This window comes from Lissotriton helveticus, chromosome 5_1, assembly GCF_964261635.1.
Source record: "Lissotriton helveticus chromosome 5_1, aLisHel1.1, whole genome shotgun sequence".
NCBI classification, from domain to species: domain Eukaryota; kingdom Metazoa; phylum Chordata; class Amphibia; order Caudata; family Salamandridae; genus Lissotriton; species Lissotriton helveticus.
Genome location: NC_136065.1, coordinates 1,822,037,359 through 1,822,054,793, shown reverse-complemented (window position 1 = coordinate 1,822,054,793; position 17,435 = coordinate 1,822,037,359). Strand labels below are relative to the sequence as shown.

The 17,435-nt window shown below is 43.0% G+C and overlaps 1 protein-coding gene across 1 annotated transcript in view; it reads left to right on the top strand.

The window, feature by feature from the left end:
* Window positions 1–16,453, top strand: part of RUNDC3A (RUN domain containing 3A) — a 103,557-nt gene extending 87,104 nt beyond the window's left edge. Inside the window, exons 8-11 of the mRNA XM_078645184.1 lie at window positions 2,839–2,996; window positions 3,676–3,813; window positions 5,320–5,426; window positions 16,197–16,453. Of these exons, the coding sequence (XP_078501310.1) occupies window positions 2,839–2,996; window positions 3,676–3,813; window positions 5,320–5,426; window positions 16,197–16,339 (546 nt within the window). The 3' untranslated portion in view covers window positions 16,340–16,453. The remainder of the gene's footprint in view (window positions 1–2,838; window positions 2,997–3,675; window positions 3,814–5,319; window positions 5,427–16,196) is intronic.
* Window positions 16,454–17,435: the final 982 nt, after the last annotated feature.

Here is a 17,435-nt window from a genome sequence, read left to right as displayed (position 1 = left end):
ACTCATAACACAGAAATAAAAGACTTGGAAATATTATATATTTGTATTGCCTTGTATTTACTATACGTTGGAGATGGAGATGTGTGTCGCAGCGGCTACAGCGGCTGACTTCAGAGTACGGGGCTCACGGTTCGATCCTCAGCGCCTGCTCAGCACCATGTGACTCTGAGCAATAGCTCACCTAATCTCCCTGATGGCCCCAGCACCTTGACACCATTAAATAGGTGATATGTTTTTGCTTTACAAATAGGAATTTATGTGCTCAGAAGGTAATCATGTCTCCACCACAGTGACTAACAGTCATCGCTGTGACTTGTCCTCTGCGTGGAAGAGCAGCTGTGTTTTGCTGGAAGAGAGTAAGCACATTTTAATGGTCCACAGGACATATAGAAATAATCAAATATGGCACTTAAACATTAAAGACCAGAAGGTACCAGCAAAGTCTGGGGCAAAGATAAGACCACAAACGTATTTATGGCAACAAAAAATGACAAAAGGCCCTGTGGCCAGTTTTATCTTATAGGCGAATTGTTGGACCGGTTCACGATACCACTGTTTATTAATTGAGGCTTGACATCTAGTTCTAGAGACTTTACTATAGATTTTGCCAACACGTCTCATTTAGTGGGGAATACATACCAGAGAGGGAGATTCAAGGTTTCCTGTGACTTATGCTCTGCCTGCACTCTGGCGTTTGTCATGAGCTCTCGGTGCAAAGCTGAACAACACAATGGGTTTCTCACCTGCAGCTGAGTTTTCAGCCAAACAAACTGAAAACCCTCACCCAGAAACCCACCACTCAAAAATTAAATGCAAGAGTTCCATAAACGTCTTTGGTGATGTTTTTCGATGGCTAATATCAAGTCTCTATAGTTTTTTTCTGGGCACCAAGAATCCCATAAGTTGTGCAGAGTGGACCTGTTCTTTGAGAGTTCTGAGAACAGTTTAGGGCAAACTGGACTTGCACATATTTTTTAAGTTCGCAAGTTTTTGTAGGATGAGAGGAACAAAACGTAGAACTGGGTAAGCAATCAATAACAGTGCTTCAAGGCAAACAATCTTTAGGAGCCCGATCTGGAAGCAAACAGTTTGGAGTTAAATGTTTTTGGAGAGATGGTACTTATATCTGGAGCTCCCACTGAAGCTGATGACTCGACCTTTTCTCTCAGGAAACTAAAAATGTGGGTTAGACTCTGGGTGACAGACTACAACCAATGCTACAGTGAGCCTTTTTGGAGATAACCAACAGTAAATGAGGACACCATAAGGTTGAGGCATGCAGATGCGGTGAAGATGCAGATTAACCACAGATGTATTTTTTTTGACACATCTGCAGATTGATGACCTCTGGAGATGCTGTGGGTGATGATTCTGGCCAGGTGGCTGCAAGAGTTTCGTGGTTGAGTGGATTTACCCCCACATATATTCTCAGTCAGCTTGGTCTTGTCAAGATCTTCCTGGCAGGTAGGGGCACTCTTCTTTCCCTCACAAGGCAGTTGCACTACCCTTCTTCTGGTCAGGTCACTGCAGCCAGGCGCTGCAGAAGAGGTTTTTTTTCCAGATCCCACATGGAACAGAGGATCTGTCTACAGCAAATATCTGATCACCCTTGCATTGTAGAGGGCAGATGGAGCACAATCTAGTGTTCTTTGGGAGCCAATACGTAGTGTACTTTGAGTGCACTGGCTTCAACCCAGAGCCAAGCCAAGCCAAGTACCAGCTTTCCACAAATGTCTTCCTTCACTTGGGAGGAAAGGAGAGGCTGTCTTGCTTTTCCCAGGCTCTCTGAGGCAGAGAATGGTATAGGTGATAGTTATTCTGTCCAGACAGTATTGAGCCAGAAAGGCTCTGCTACCGGGTGCCAGGCAGCACCACGGGAACGCATGAGAAGTGGGTTACACAGTGCCCCAGAGAAGCCTGCTCTATAACGCAGGAAGGATGGTTCCCTCCAGTCCATCATACTGGGCTCATCGAGTCCCCAACGCACTGGAAAGAGGTTACATCGGAGGGCTTGTATCCGCCTCAGCATCAGGCAGGAGCAATGCATGTACCCGTGCCTCCATGGCAAAGGTGGTATCCGTGCTCAAGTATGTTTGGATTATTTAAGGTACATAGTATGAAAAAGCATGTGGCATGAAATATTTAATTTGAAAAGAAGTTTGGAATTCAATTTTTGGCCATTATTGGTGCTTACTATTAATATGTCTTAGCTTTAGCCGGGAGGACTGGAGGTCTGGAGTTAGAAAAATATGTCGACGTGAAATAATTGTCAAACAAGGCAATAACCATGGTCGAGACTTTGGTCAAGTAGATTTATGAAAGAATTAACAGTTTCTTTGTGGACATGCCATTGGTACTACTCAAAGTCATGTTTTAGGCCCTTCTAGAAGCATGACGTCGGCTGTCTGTAAAACAATAATGAAAGAATTAACAGTTTCTTTGTGGACATGCCATTGGTACTACTCAAAGTCATGTTTTAGGCCCTTCTAGAAGCATGTCGTCGGCTGTCTGTAAAACAATAATACTGCCTTAAATTATTGGCATCTGGTCATAAAATTCTGCATACAAGTCCCCTGAGATCAGCATGTGTGTTCCTAGTGCCTACATTTATATGCAAAACTCATAAGGACAGAACCTGCTCAGACTAGCCACATCCACAATCTTTGCGAAACCTCTGCCCTCGAGACAGATCAAGAAAACTTGGTCTTCTGCGTTATCTTTCTCCTGCAGTGTCCTCTAGACCACAGCCACGAACCCTTGCTTACACTTTGAGGTGTCTACAAATTGTTGCCAAGGAAAACTCTAAAGATGTAATTTTGCTGTTTTTGTATCTTGCAGGGCTACCTGGAGGAATTGGTGCGTCTCCGGGAATCTCAACTGAAGGACTTGGAGGCAGAGAACAAGAGATTGCAGTTGCGATTGGAAGAAGTAAAAATACAGAACCAGATGGAGAAACGGGAACTTGAAGGAGTCATCCTAGAGTTGCAAGAACAGCTGTAAGTCTGCCTGTCAAGAGAGATACCCTCCCCAAAACCAAGTTCTTTCCTACACAGATTCGATCTCTTGCTGGATGATGTTGCCAAATGAAGGGCAGGCGTAAAGTACCGCAGCTGCTCAGCCACACATAGTACTCTCAAGGAGCTCACTAAATAGGCACTGCTTCGAGTTTTTCAGGCCCAGAGCTTCCTATCTCCCGCAGCGGGCGTGGCCTGCCTCCATCAATTTTACTTCTGGTGCTCCATGTCCCACAGTGGAAGTGACCTGCCTCATATGTACCACACTGAGGGGAGGGGGCTGCCTCCATCTATTGCAGCGTCCCATGTCCCACAATGAAGCGGGAGCTGTCTTAATCTCTTTCACCTTCTCATCCTGTGTCCCACACTGAAGGGGGCTGCATCCATAATTCACTTTCAACTCGTCCTGTGTCCCACAGATGGGTCCTGCATCTCCGGTGCTCCCTGTCCACCACACTGGGGAGGGAAGGGGGGTGGGGGGGTGATGCCTTCAAGAACATAACCCCAATGCTTCTGAGCAGAACTTTGCACCCCAGCACGTATTCTTTTACAAGTTAAGCATTGGCGGAACACTAACCAATGAGTAATTAAAGAAAAGTCCTTGATCTCTTTTTTGTGAGCTCTCTTCTCCTTCCTTTTACACTGTGTTCTTTGATTTCAGGACCGGTTTGATTCCATGCGACAACCCTACCTTGTCCAACCAGTGCAAGGAAATGGTGACTCCTTTGGTGACCCAGTGGCCATCGCTCGGAAATCTCAATGATCACAAGTCGATTCTCAATCCCAAGCTATTTCGAAGGTACATTTCTGCATTTGAACAAGGGCAGTATGTTGTTTTAAATAAACGCGGTTCGTACATCTCCACAGCTAAGCACCAGAAACACAGTGGATAGGGCCTTTCACCCACAAACTGCACATCATCAGCAAAGACACTATATCTGGGTATTGAGAATTAAGGAAGTTAATTGGCCCTCGATCTGTAAAGAATATATGTTATCTAGGAATGATTTGAGCACACAATCACATGCTTGGGTAAATAATTCCCTTGTCCGTTGATGAGATCAGAAGACTCTATTTAGTAGCCTTTACTTATCATTACTGATCTTTTCCTTAGCTGTTGCAACCATTTCATAAGAAGTTAGAAAGCAGTAGAAGTCGCAACACCTACCCACCCGTTGCAATTTTAGATTCCTTTTTTCCACCATGAAAGAGAGTTCAGGAACACACGCCTCCACCGAGAACATTTTCCTAGAAAGGTCTTTTGTTTCACCCTTTTCATGAACACTTTGGGGAATCTTTTTCTTTTTACATGTTACTAAGTCGATCTTGGTAATATCAATTATTATATTTTTCAGACGATGTATATTTCACTTTTATATTAATATTTGGGCCCAATTTGAGTTTCCACAATCGAGTGGGGTATTTACCACACATGTTAACCTAGTGTAAGGTATTCCTCCAGGTATGGTAAGGTAAGCGCTTTATATTTCCCCTGAGAATTGTGAATTACATGTTGAATTTTGCAGTTTCCACACCAAATTCTGCATTCCTCTGTATTTACTTGCTGCTTTCAACCCAGTAAAATGTGGCACGTTTGACCAGCTGAAATTGACATGAGAAAAAATGCTAAGGTGCTGTGATTACCACACAACTTGAAATTCTGTATCAGAAATAATGGCCTCTCATAACCATGGCCAAAGAATCTTTCGTTATTTCATTTATTATTATTCTTGGTACCAGCTTTTAAACTTTTAGTATTTTGTTGCCTATCACCAGAAGAGAGAGGTCAGGAACACTATTGAGTATCGATGTTTGCTACCCATCAATGTCTTTCGGGACAGCAAAGAGATTGGGTAGATGCCATAAGGAAAAGTGGCCAACATGCACAGAATTTATAACTGTAATTCTGGATCCTCTTCATTTTGGACAAGCACTTTAAATATGAGTCATGCAATAGACATGTCTCAAAACCTTTCAGCAATCACAAATGCAGTGACTCTTCTAAAGATGAAATTGACTCCCATAAGGAAATACTTCTTCAACTAAGAAGATTAATATATTATTTAGGTTGTCGAAGCTGGAAGGACTTCATTTAGATTTACAACTGTAAAACTAAATTAATTTCCCAGAATGCAGTTTTTAAGAACTAAATCCTACCAGACAAGGTAGTTAAACTCACTTACTCCTCACAATTTAGCACAATGATCCCTTCCAGCCAATCCATGTGTTTCTCCCATCCTTCCCTCACTCCCCCCGCTCTGATAAGAAGGCTCTGTTCAGTAACACCTTCTTGTCCTTCACTCAGGCACAGCTTTGCCAGCACAGAACAGTTGTCTGCGGAGATGAGCCTCGGTTCCGACTCACAGAGGCAGGGTGATGGGAAGCAGGACAGCGAGCCGTGGGGCCCCCTTGGTGAGTTCATCTTCTACACTATGGTTTTCATATTTGTTTTATAAAGGAGTTTACACTTATCAGACTTGGGAATTGTTTTCTTTTGGGTAATGAGTTAATCTAGTCATTTGTTCCCAACCTCAGCGATACTGTGGTCTCTGCTTTCTCCCATTTTCCGGGTAGTGGGGTGACTGTTTCTATGTCTTCCTCCCTGTTGTGATAGATTACTAAATATGGTTTTCTTTCAGGAAAACCTGATTGCTGTCTGTGTTTCCCTCGTTTTAAGGGGAGAGTGTGGATGTGTAGATGTTTGACAACCCCATCTCTGCTTTACCAGGGAAAGGTGTTGCGTTTTCTGGTCTCTCTGCACCAGTCATTGCCTCCTTCCCAGTGCTTAATTTGTAGCAGTGCTCAGCACCGGCACTTATTTCGTAACACTGGCACATATACATGACTGTCCACCACAAGGTGTGGTGTCAGTCTATTTAAAAAAATTATATGGCGTGGCTTGGACGGCAGTGGTAATGGCTGCCTGATCCCGTAGCTTGGTGCAAGGACGAGCGACTTCTATGCAAAATCTGGAGCTAAATCGATTGTTCGAGGATGCAGACACCAGATTTCGGCTCATGAACGTATGGGGCACAAAATGAGGCAAGAAGATCGGATGGTAATTTCTAGATTGTCCACAAATAGCTAAGGAAGGTAGCGGGACCTGTCGACCCGAAGCCCACAAAATGGCGGCGCCTGGACAACGGCGTAATGTAGGAGAATAACTGAATGTGCAGCAAAATCCTTCCGCCCTGATGCCTTTCCGACATCAGAAGGTGGGTGACGACGATCAGCGGTGCATATATTATGAGGTTTCAAGGATCCAGTCGGCTAATACAAGCCGTTTATGCCTGCAATGCCTGACCCTGCAATGGCGCCTGAAGGTCTCACCAGTCCATATCTCATAACACCTACGGCGCTGCTATCCCGATATAGTGTGTAAGGACCTGCGCTTTCTCTGCCGACAAGGGAAGTAGGCATCGTACCCAAACCCGCGATTCACAGAGAAGAGGCACGCCTGAGCTTAAAATGGCGGCGAGGCTCCCATGATCGGAGGAGAAACGGAGTGCATGCGTGCTGTTGCTGGGGTGCTCCTGCACTATCTCTCTGCTCTATCGCGCAGTCTTACCATCAAAAGCAAAGGTGTCATGAACAAGCTTGTGGATCCTAATGCCCAGTCTCTAATCATATACGCTGCACAAGCCCCAGAAGCAAAGTACTTGTGAGGTGTTGTCTACAGCGCAACGGAGGTTCCTGTGCTTTGAAAACGCGGCTCATCCCCAGGTGTTGCAGTGCTCACTATTTTACCATCGCTAGTGTTACAGGGGGGCGCGGTGGGCACTAAGCAGCCAGAGTATTGCCAGTTTCTTGCCAGTTCATTATCAGTATATTATCAGTATATTGCCAGTGTTTTGCCAGGGATGATAGGATGCAGGTGCTGCTGGTATTTCTGTTCAATAATAGTACCACCATAGTATCACCACCAAGTACCACCACCAAGTAGCCTGAGCAACCTGTGCAGCCAATATCACCTTTCCAAAACATGCCTGATCTCGTCTGCTACGGAATAATGAAGGCCTCATTCGGAAGTGACCTCTAGGCAAGACAATATCTATTGGTGGCGGACGCTGTGTAAGCTAATCAAGCTAGGCATACAGATATACACACAACGTCCCATGTAACTTGTTTGTGCGCTGGGGATACTGCTGGGTCCTCTTGATTGTCTGCTTCTACCCACCAGCTTGCTGGAAGAAATAAATCCCATACCGGTCGACTTCAGATCCTCCATAGGTCCCAGGTCCTGACGCAAGATGGTTGACAAAGAATCTAGAGCGCTAGTCAAGAAGTCAAAAGTTGAATCGGCGGTCTCAGACTCTCCAATCAAAGCCAAATCCCATAGCAGCAGAACAATGGACATGATCTTAAGGAAACTGGCTGATTTGGCGAAATCCACTAAACAAAACACAGACTCCATGCAGCTGGATCTCACCGCCATCAGAGCAGACATGAGCACAATCAATTCAAAAATCACTGATGCAGAGCAGAGAATAAGTGACGGGGAAGATGTAGCTTCCCAGACTAGCAAGGAAGTGTTACACATCCGAGACATCACATGCGAGCTTAAAAGACAGACAGCTGAGTTGGAAGACTGCAAAAGGAGAGGAAATATATGCATTTTTGGAGTTCCAGAGGGCTGAAGATGCAGTGGGATCTTGCGGTGCATTCTTAGAAACCTGGTTACCCATAGTCACTGGCATAAAATTCCCCCAGCCTTTAGAAATGGACAGGGCACATAGGATTCCAACGTTTACCTCCTCAAACAGGAAAACGACTCGTCCAATGAAATGCAAACCTTTGCGTTTTCAACACACGGAGGCCATCCTTAACTTAACTTCGCTAGGAAGAACCACCAAGCCTCATGGGAAGGCCATCGGATAAACTGCTCACAGGACTACTCAAAACAAACAGTAGACACAAGGAAAGGTTTTGTTCTACTGAGAGATAAGCTAAGAGACAAAAACATCCAATTTTCCTTTGCAGGCCCAGAAAAATGTAGAATATTTGAAAATGGCAAGCGCACTTCTTCACAAACCTTAAGGAACTAGCAAGGCATTTAGACGCTTCCCCGGTACAAGAAGTGGAATTCACAGCTGGAGCCTTAAATTAACGGAAGTCATGACATCCTTTGACCTAGAATAGCTGCTGTTCCCTACTCCCGTACTGAGCTCACTGACTGGGCATATTGATGTAACGGTCCATGGTTTACGCACCGATACCCTAGCGTGCTTGATATATTGTAATTTAGCATGTAACGGGCCGTGGGAACAAGTTGGTGAGTACGGGTGGTGGGTGGTTCACCATTTATACATGTGCTCCAGCTTACTAGCTTGCTGGGTATAAATATATTTGCTTATGTATTAGATACTGTATTCTGCAACAATGGTTGGCTCAACAGTCCATGTTTCTCATAAACATTGAAATTTCATGTTTTGCTTTATTGTTCTCCGAATAGGATCGGAGCCGCTTACTAGGAACCTAACGGTTAACACGAGTTATAGGACTGAACACTATGTACAGGTCGCATTTGCTAAGGTTAATGTAAAGAGTTAGCACTATGTCAGTTGCGTTAATTCAGATTAGATAAAACCTAGTTGAAACCCTCCTGGATACCAGTTGACGGACCTGCCGTTGCAGCTCCCACTTTCAAATTCATGGGGGGGGGGAGATGGGGAGGGGGAGGAGGGACTGGGGGGGAATTATGTGGTTGTTTTCTTTTTATTGTATGGTAATTTTATGCTTTATTTTTCTAAACATGCAGAAATTACAGGTATGCGCTACTCCAGGAACAAGCTCGGTGTCAGGGCCCTTACGGTTCGCAAAGATAGAATTCCCTGCCAGCTGACTGCTCCCATGACATTAGGTACATTACGGAGAACTTTGCGAAACGTGTCTCACACTCACACTCAAGATATGTTTACCCAGGTAGCCAATATTAGACCAGGCAATGGTTCAGACTAAAAGTATTGTAGAGGATCTCGATATATTTTTCCCTAAATGTGAAGGGGTTAAACCACCCTATTAAGCGTAGGAAAATCTTTGACTAACTGGCCAAAACAAAGGGCGATATTCTTCTTCTCCAGGAAACGAAAGTCTCGGAGGAGGACGTTAGCTTTATCAAACATAACTGGATTTTCCACATATTCTGTTCACCATCAGATCATAAGAAGAAAGGGGTTAGTACTCTAATAGCCAGAAAATCGAATATTACACGTACATGATGATGAGAGAAGGATGTTAGTCACACACTTAAAAAAAGGGGAGGACCCAACCCAAGTCCTCAATATTTATGTCCCTAACTCCGATGAGCCCGCCTTTTGGGAAATGATCTCAGATACCATAGGTAGCTTCCCCCAAGAAGAACATGTCATAGTAGGTGGGGACTTCAATCTGCCTCTAGATCCTCTAATTGACCGCCAATCTAAATGTAGATATCAAATCACCCGTTCCCATGAGGTGCTTCAGAAAATTTGCTCCAAATTTTATCTCAAGGACGCCTGGCGCCTCCAGCACCCAGACTCGTGTGAGTATACGTTTTACTCAACCCCGCACAACTCATACACTAGGATTGACTATATTTTAATACCAGGCCCCTACACTCATCCAATTGACCAAACGGACATTGCCCCTATACAAGTGTCAGACCATTCCAGTATATGTACCAAACTAGCAGGTACTCATCCCACACTTCCCCCCCAAACGGTGGAGCTTTAACGAGGAGGTACTTTCCGACCCTGCGGATAGAGCAACAATAGAGAATGATATCTACGACTATATCACACACTACGACCTTCCAGATACAAACACTTTCCCCATGTGGGACAGGCTTAAGGCAACCATCTGGGGGGTACTCATTGGGATTAAAGCAAAAATTAATAAGAAACTAAATTCAGAATTAAATGCTCTAGAAAAAGAGATTAAACTCTTAGAAACCTTACATGCCCACAAAATAGATAAGAAGGATTTATTAGAACAATTAGTAAAGAAAAAATATGAATATAACAAAATTGTGAGTAATCGGGCGGGTGTGTGGATCAACAAATTCAAAGCCCTCAAGCTCTGCGAAGGAAATAGAGCGGGGAAATTATTAGCCTCATACCTCAAACACAAGCAAAGACAGTTCACTATCTCCTCCATAAAAGATTCCACCAATATCATCCAAACTAAACAAAAAGAGATCCTGAACGCATTTAAAACCTTCTATAAGGACTTGTATAAGAACAAACAAACTGTCAACTCGGAAGAGTGAACCACATATCTAAAGTCTCTAACCCCCAGATTCATCATGCTCCTCTTTTGCGAGTCCTTAATAGCGATTATTAAGGAATCGCTATTAAAGACTCGCAAAATGGGATGCATGAAGAAATCGCAAAATTTATAGCGATTTCTACTGCTTCCTTATTTGCGATTCGCTAATTGCTAATCGCAAATAAGGAATGACTCCCCATTCATTCCTATGGGCCAAAGGCCCATAGGAATGAATGGGGAGTCATTCCTTATTTGCGAATAGCAATTAGCGAATCGCAAATAAGGAAGTGATTTCAAGGGTGCCAGGGTGTCCAAAGGACACCCTGTAGCACCCCTGAAATGGTGATTTACACTGGTGTTGCGCACACACATGTCCAAAGGACATGTGTGTGTGTAACATACAACTTAGAAAAAACTTAGAAAATCTTAGAAAAATGCACTAAAGTGCATTTTTCTAAGATTTCGCTATTTACCACGAAGTCATACCCAAAATTGCGAATTCGAAATTCTAAAATGGTTCATGAATTGCATTTAAGGAATCTCAAATAGAGATTCCTTAAATGCAATTCCTCGCAATTTATCGATTTCAAAATTTGCGATTTTTGTATTTGGGATGATGAATCCCAAATGCAAAAAAAGCGCTTGCAAAGGGCCAGATTCGCAGAATGCTTCGCAGAATGCTTTTGCTTCATGAATCTGGCTGTAAATCTTCCAAGTTTGTCAGAGGCAGAGGGTGATGCTTTGGGTAAACCCTTCTCAGTTACAGAATTAAATAACGCTATCAGATCCCTCAAAAGTAACAAGGCCCCGGGGCCGGAATTCTTCTCAGCGTCTTTTTACAAAACATTTGGAGAGTCTCTACAACAACTCTGTTAAAGGTTTTTAATACCATTGCCAGGGAGGGACGTACACCCAAATCGATGAAAGAAACCAACATCATTGTCATTCCCCCCCAAAAAAGGGAAAGACCCCTTATTACCTGAAAGCTATAGGCCAATTTCACTGATTAATGTCGATTGCAAAATCCATGCAAAAATGTTAGCACTAAAACTGAATGGGGTTCTCCCTAAGTTAATCAGTAATTCCCAAGTCGGTTTCCTCGAACACCGTATGTCTAATGACAACACACGCTTATTGTGTCATATACTTGAACAAGCAAGGATGAAACCTGTTCCCTCTAACAATCACTCTGACGCAGAAAAGGAGTTTGGCAGAGTCTCGTGGTCATTCCTGAGACATTGCATGTTGTCTTTTAACTTAGGTAGCACATTCATTAATATGGTTATGGTGATGTATACAGCACCAACCACATGCATCGGGATAAATGGAACTTTATCAGAGGCTTTTACACTTGAACAAAGGTACTAAACAAGGCTGCCCCCTTTCCCCTTCCCTCTTTCTCCTAGCCCTTGAACCATTAATACAGGACATAAAACATAACCATGAAATAAAGGGAGTATGCTTTAAAGATTTCCAGGTGAAATTGGCAGCTTACGTGGACGACATTCTCATAGTCACAGAGGATCCGGGCTTGTCCATAACACCCCTGATGCGTACCATAGACACCTACTCGTCCCACTCCGGATACAAATTGAACAGGGAGAAATCAGAAGTTAAGCCCTAGTAGCCCTAGTCTAATAGCACTAGAGAGATATTGGGTGACTCGGGCCTCGCCTGGCAGCCGGGATTCATTAAATATCTAGGGGTAGAATTCGGCAGTAATATCCTGGAGTCTCTACAAAAGAATGAATCCATCACTCTGGAGAAAATTAAAGACCTCCTAAATGCATAGTCTCCAAGATTTATCACGTGGTGGGGTCAAATTGAAACCATCAAGATGATGATTACACCATTAGTGAACTACCTAATAACCATGCTTCACCTTACATTGACGGAGGAGTTCCTCCGTAAGCTGGACATTGTTATCTCCAAGTTTTTATGGCAGGGGAAAAAGGCCAGGGTTAGTCTAAAAAAACTCAGACTGGACAAGTCCCTTGGGGTAGTAAACCTAGCTGACTTTAAACTGTACCAGACAGCATTTTTAGCTAAACAAAGCTCGTACTGGTTCGCTCCACCAGTGAGATATACTCCAGTCTGGTTAGATATTGAGAAATTGCTGCTCAACAACCTGTCCCCAGCTGCTCTACTTACTTCCAATTTTACGAGAGTCTCCTGCTCAAAATCTATTTTTAAGAACACAAAATGTACCCTACTGAAAATAAATAAAAAATGGACATCAGCGTCAGACAATCGCAATTAGAGTATTGTGGGACAACCATAAGATTCTATATCAGGGGAGCACACTACACTACACCGCATGGATAGACAAAGGGATTTTCTTCCCATCACAATTAGTAGACTCAGAGTATCCCATTACCTTCAAAGATTTACAGTCTAAATTCAATTTGGGCTCTATGGAGTTCTACAATTTCTTAAAAGTGAAGGCAGCACTAAAAAAGGCTAAACTAATGCCCTCTTCCCCGAGTCTCCCACAACACCTAACAAAGATAAATACATTGGGTCACCAAGTGTCCTGGATTTACCAACTACTCCGTCCAAAACGCTCAGGCCTTAATAAGAACCTTACCTTCTACTGAGAATAACATTCCTCTTCCCCGATCTCTGAAGTGGTCTCGTCCAAAACATGGATATCTGTCTTTAGGGACAAAGTCTCACCAGCCCTTTCCCAGACAAAATGTTGGCTCCTACATAAGGCGTACTGGACTCCAGCTCGCCTACACCTAAATAAGATTAGCGAGGATTCCAGATGTTGGAACTGTTAGGAGGAGTTAGGGGACCTTGTCCACCTACTACTATACTGCAAATGAGTAAAACCTTTTTGGGATAGTATATTCAACTTTATTTCTAAACTATTCTCATGCTCCCTTCAAAGGGAACTCTCAACGCTGATTTTTGACTTAGCCAGGGTGGACTCCTTGAATGATAAAGATAGTGCTCTTTTGGATCTCCTCCTGATAGCAGCATTTAAGGTTATATTGAATAACTGGAAGGACACCCAGAGATCGTCATTTAAATGCTGGTTAAATTGAATCTCTCAACTCAGAGGCGCTTATAATATTACTCTCCAAAATTCACCATTGAAACCCCCCGTTAGACATATGTGGGCTAGCCTTGATATATACTTTGAATCACACAAACCACCGTCAATTACACCCCCCAAAAAGGGGAGTAGGCTCACCGTCTGCCCATATCAGAGTAATAACTGTATGCTAACTATTTTCTCCCATAGGGTCCCAGCAGCGACAGATCGCAGTAGTACTTTAGTAGATGTTTACCGACAATGTACCGTCTGTATTATTTTGTACTATGAATGTTTAGGATTATTTTTCTTTTTGAATTATGTTCAGCTCTGCTCAGATATATTCTGGACCCTAATAGCCCCTCATTCATTTCCCAAGTACCTGTCATAGGGTTTGCAAGATAATGTATATATGTAAGAGTCATGATGTCAACGATATCTTATTCACCTTCTTGTCGGGTTCTCCATCATCATCGTAGCGTGTTTAATTTCTTTTTGGTAACAATGTATCTATATCTGTGCAGTTTCTGTTTATTCATTTGTGTAAAACAACCAATAAAAAACTTTTGAACACTAAAAAAAGTATATGAGCAAATCAATATATTCAATATACGATTATTAAAATAGTAACACTAGAGCGTTAAGGCCAGCTTACAGGTTTGGGTCCCCTAGTTTAGTTCAAATGATCACATTTGTAGGACTGTAGTGGTAAGCACTTGTCCTTGGTACTGATATTTCGATAGCGCTGGCAAGGTCCAGAGGTGGTGCTGCAGTGTTCCCTTGAGAAATATCTTAGGCCCCGGAACATTATGTTACAAATTAAGCACTGCTTGTTCCTTCGTGAACAAGATAAAGGTGAACCAAAGAGAGGGATGACTAGGTCCTTTCACTCTGTGCCTGGTGACAAAACAGGTTCTTTGAGTAACGTAGGGAAAACTCTTTTCTAGTTATTCCATTACTACCAGACCCTAGGCGTCCATATCATTAGCTACTGGGGACCATGTCACATATTTCCGAAAACCAGAAACTTTACATACACAAAACTTTGCAAATCCAGTGAACTGCTCCCATTAATAGTGTTACTCTGTTCTTCGATCTCAGTCCTTCACTGTCACCAAAAAACCTTCAGTTAAAAACAAAATACAGTTCAGCTTAAAGGGAGATGAACCTCAGAGACGGAGTACCAGAGTACACAATACAGTTCAGCTTCAGCTCAAATGAAGATGAACCTTAGAGACTGAGTAACAGACTACAAAATACAGTTCAGCTTCAGCTCAAATGGAGATGAACCTCGGAGACTGAGTACCAGAGTACACAATACAGTTTAGCTTCAGCTCAAATGGAGAGGAACCTTAGAGACTGAGTACCAGAGTACAAAATACAGTTCAGCTTGAGCTCAAATTGAGATGAACCTTAGAGACTGAATACCAGAATACAAAATACAGTTCAGATTCAGCTCAAATGGAGATGAACCTTAGAGACTGAGAACCAGAGTACAAAATACAGTCTAGCTCAAATGAAGATGAACCTTAGAGACTGAGTACCAGAGTACAAAATACAGTTCAGCTCAAATGGAGATGAACCTTAGAGACTAAGAGTACCAGAGTTTCTGGTAAGCAAATCAGATAAGGCTATGCAGTAGAAGGCAAGTTTTATCAATGTAGTGAAATAAATAGTGGCGGAGCTGAAGATAGTGCTTTTTAGGCTGATTTTGATTCCCACCATCACACCCCCACCCCCATGACTGCAAATCGACTCGTCCATGTAACAACGTAATTGATGTTTTCCGCAAATTACAAGTTAATGACTTCATCACCATCCTGGCTTTTGGCCTGGATCGATATCGGGAAAAGACAGATCTAAAGGGTGAGGCACGCATAGAATACAGGTGTGGCAATACTTGGTAAAAGAGGGAGAAAGACACGGTTCATACCCTAACACGATACCTCTTGATGCCAATGCATGCGGGAAGTTGAGGGTTGTGAAGCTAGGAACGGAGAGATGAATGTAAAGGTATATAAAGATGAAGGTCCTATGTGGCCAGTTGCAGGCGAGATAGCGCCCACATGCCTTTGATTTGTGCATGTATGGTAATAGCCAGATAGCACAACAGCCATAAAGAAAATGAGTGGAAACTGCAATCCCAGGCAAATAATGATAACCTGTTTTAAAATACTGCTTTATATCAGAGTTTTTGCCGTCTCTAAGGACTGTGATAGATGTCAGGATTACCCAATTTAATGACTCCAGAAGACTGACATGACTTGTTGGGATTCAGAGTTACAACTTGCAAATTACACAAGAAATCCTGGTGAAATTAAGGCACCCAATCACTCCCAGGCTGCAAAATAATAAAACAAGATATAGCAGGAGGGATGTCTGCGCATTATAACCTAGCCTCAAGATTTTCAACACTTCAAAAAGTTTCCCATCCTCATCAAATGTTTGTAATGTTTAATGTATTTGAGAACCAAAAAGTATCACTAAATTGATCTCACATGGCCAGACCATGACATTGAACAGAGGATGATCGCGTCACTGAGTGAAAAGTCGTTTTTTTTTACTTGCACTTAATTTGAATCAATGGTAAGTACTTAAGCACAGCAGTAGGGAGATCCAAATGGAAGCTCTCAGCACCAATGCTCTGAAACCTTCACTTGCTTTGTGGAGACAGGATTGATAACCGAGTTAGATGGATGGAATAAGCACCTATTAAATGCTTTACTCAAACGTAGTGTTTGTCGATAGATGGCCTCTGGAAGGGGAAGTACCCACATGTAAGACTGATATCTGTGCATGTTGTCAAGTTCTCCATCAAAGGCAAGTGGCTGAGATATTGATATATATATAGGCAAGCTCTTTACTAAAATATTCTATTTCTTCTTTTGCCTTCATAGGGAAAGATCCAACACCCTCCATGCTGGGCCTCTGCGGCTCCCTGGCTTCCCTACCCAGTTGCAAGTCTTTGGCCAGCCTGAAGTCCAGCGAGTGTCTGATGAACGATAGCAATGAAGCTAGTCCAGCCCTCAGCCCCAGCTGAGATCCTGAAAAACCATGCAAGGGGGAGGCGCCTTTGTTCACCAGGGACTCTGTAGCAGAGGCTAGAGGAACTGGCCTTAAGTCAATGGAAGACAATAAAGTAGACATTCCCTGCACTCAAATACGAGGTGGGAGATGCCAAGCAGACCTACTGAGCAAAAGGCAATGCCCCGTCTAGTGATCCAGTGCTGACCAGATCGAAGAAGAAAGACTGGAGAGCAGTGCAAGCAATAGAAAGGCAGTATGCCCGCCCCACACAGAAGCTCTGAGTGGTGTGGGTGACTGGCAAAGACAAGCTACAACTGTAAAGGAGATAAGGAGGTGTCTCAAAAACAACGGGCAACACAGTCCATAAAAGACTAGTCCATATCCACTTTTATATCGCCCATGGAAAGAGAAGAGAAAATATAATGCAAAAATCTGTTTGGAATTGGCAGAAGTTCCACCCCATGAAAATCTGTCATGTGATATTCCAATTCATCCTGTTCGAATGAGACCACTGATAACTAGAAAACAGAATCTGGAACAAGACAGAGAGGTCATGCGATATTCCTGGTCTCTTATTGGAGCAGGGATTTTTTTCTTCAACTATTATGCACTAGATAAATTATCAATGTGAATCTCAAGCCCTTCATCCTCTCATGGTACATGTTACGTGTTGGCTTCTCAGGGGCTCAGAAGTCAATATTAAATAGATATGAAAAGATTTGCCAAAATTAAGGAGACACATTTACAGTCCCATCTCATTCCACAGATGATGCATTTTACATCCAGAGTGGCAGAGACAGAGTCCAACCTTCAATGAAGGTGAAGATAGGTTGGGGTATCATCCTACTAGACAGGGACTGATTTAGTTGATTTAATATTCTTCAAGAAACATCCACGACCTGTGCAAAATCGTAGTGGCAAACTGTGTACTACAACGACCCCAAAATGCAGCAACGCTTAATTTTGCTGTTTTTATTGTGCCCATATTGTGTCAGTGCGTGACTCTCTGCCAATTGTATTACACTCTGAAGACAAGAACCATTCCACCCACAGACAGGCAACAAATATATGAATCAGTTCTAGAATGTCTACCAGGAGTCAGACAATCT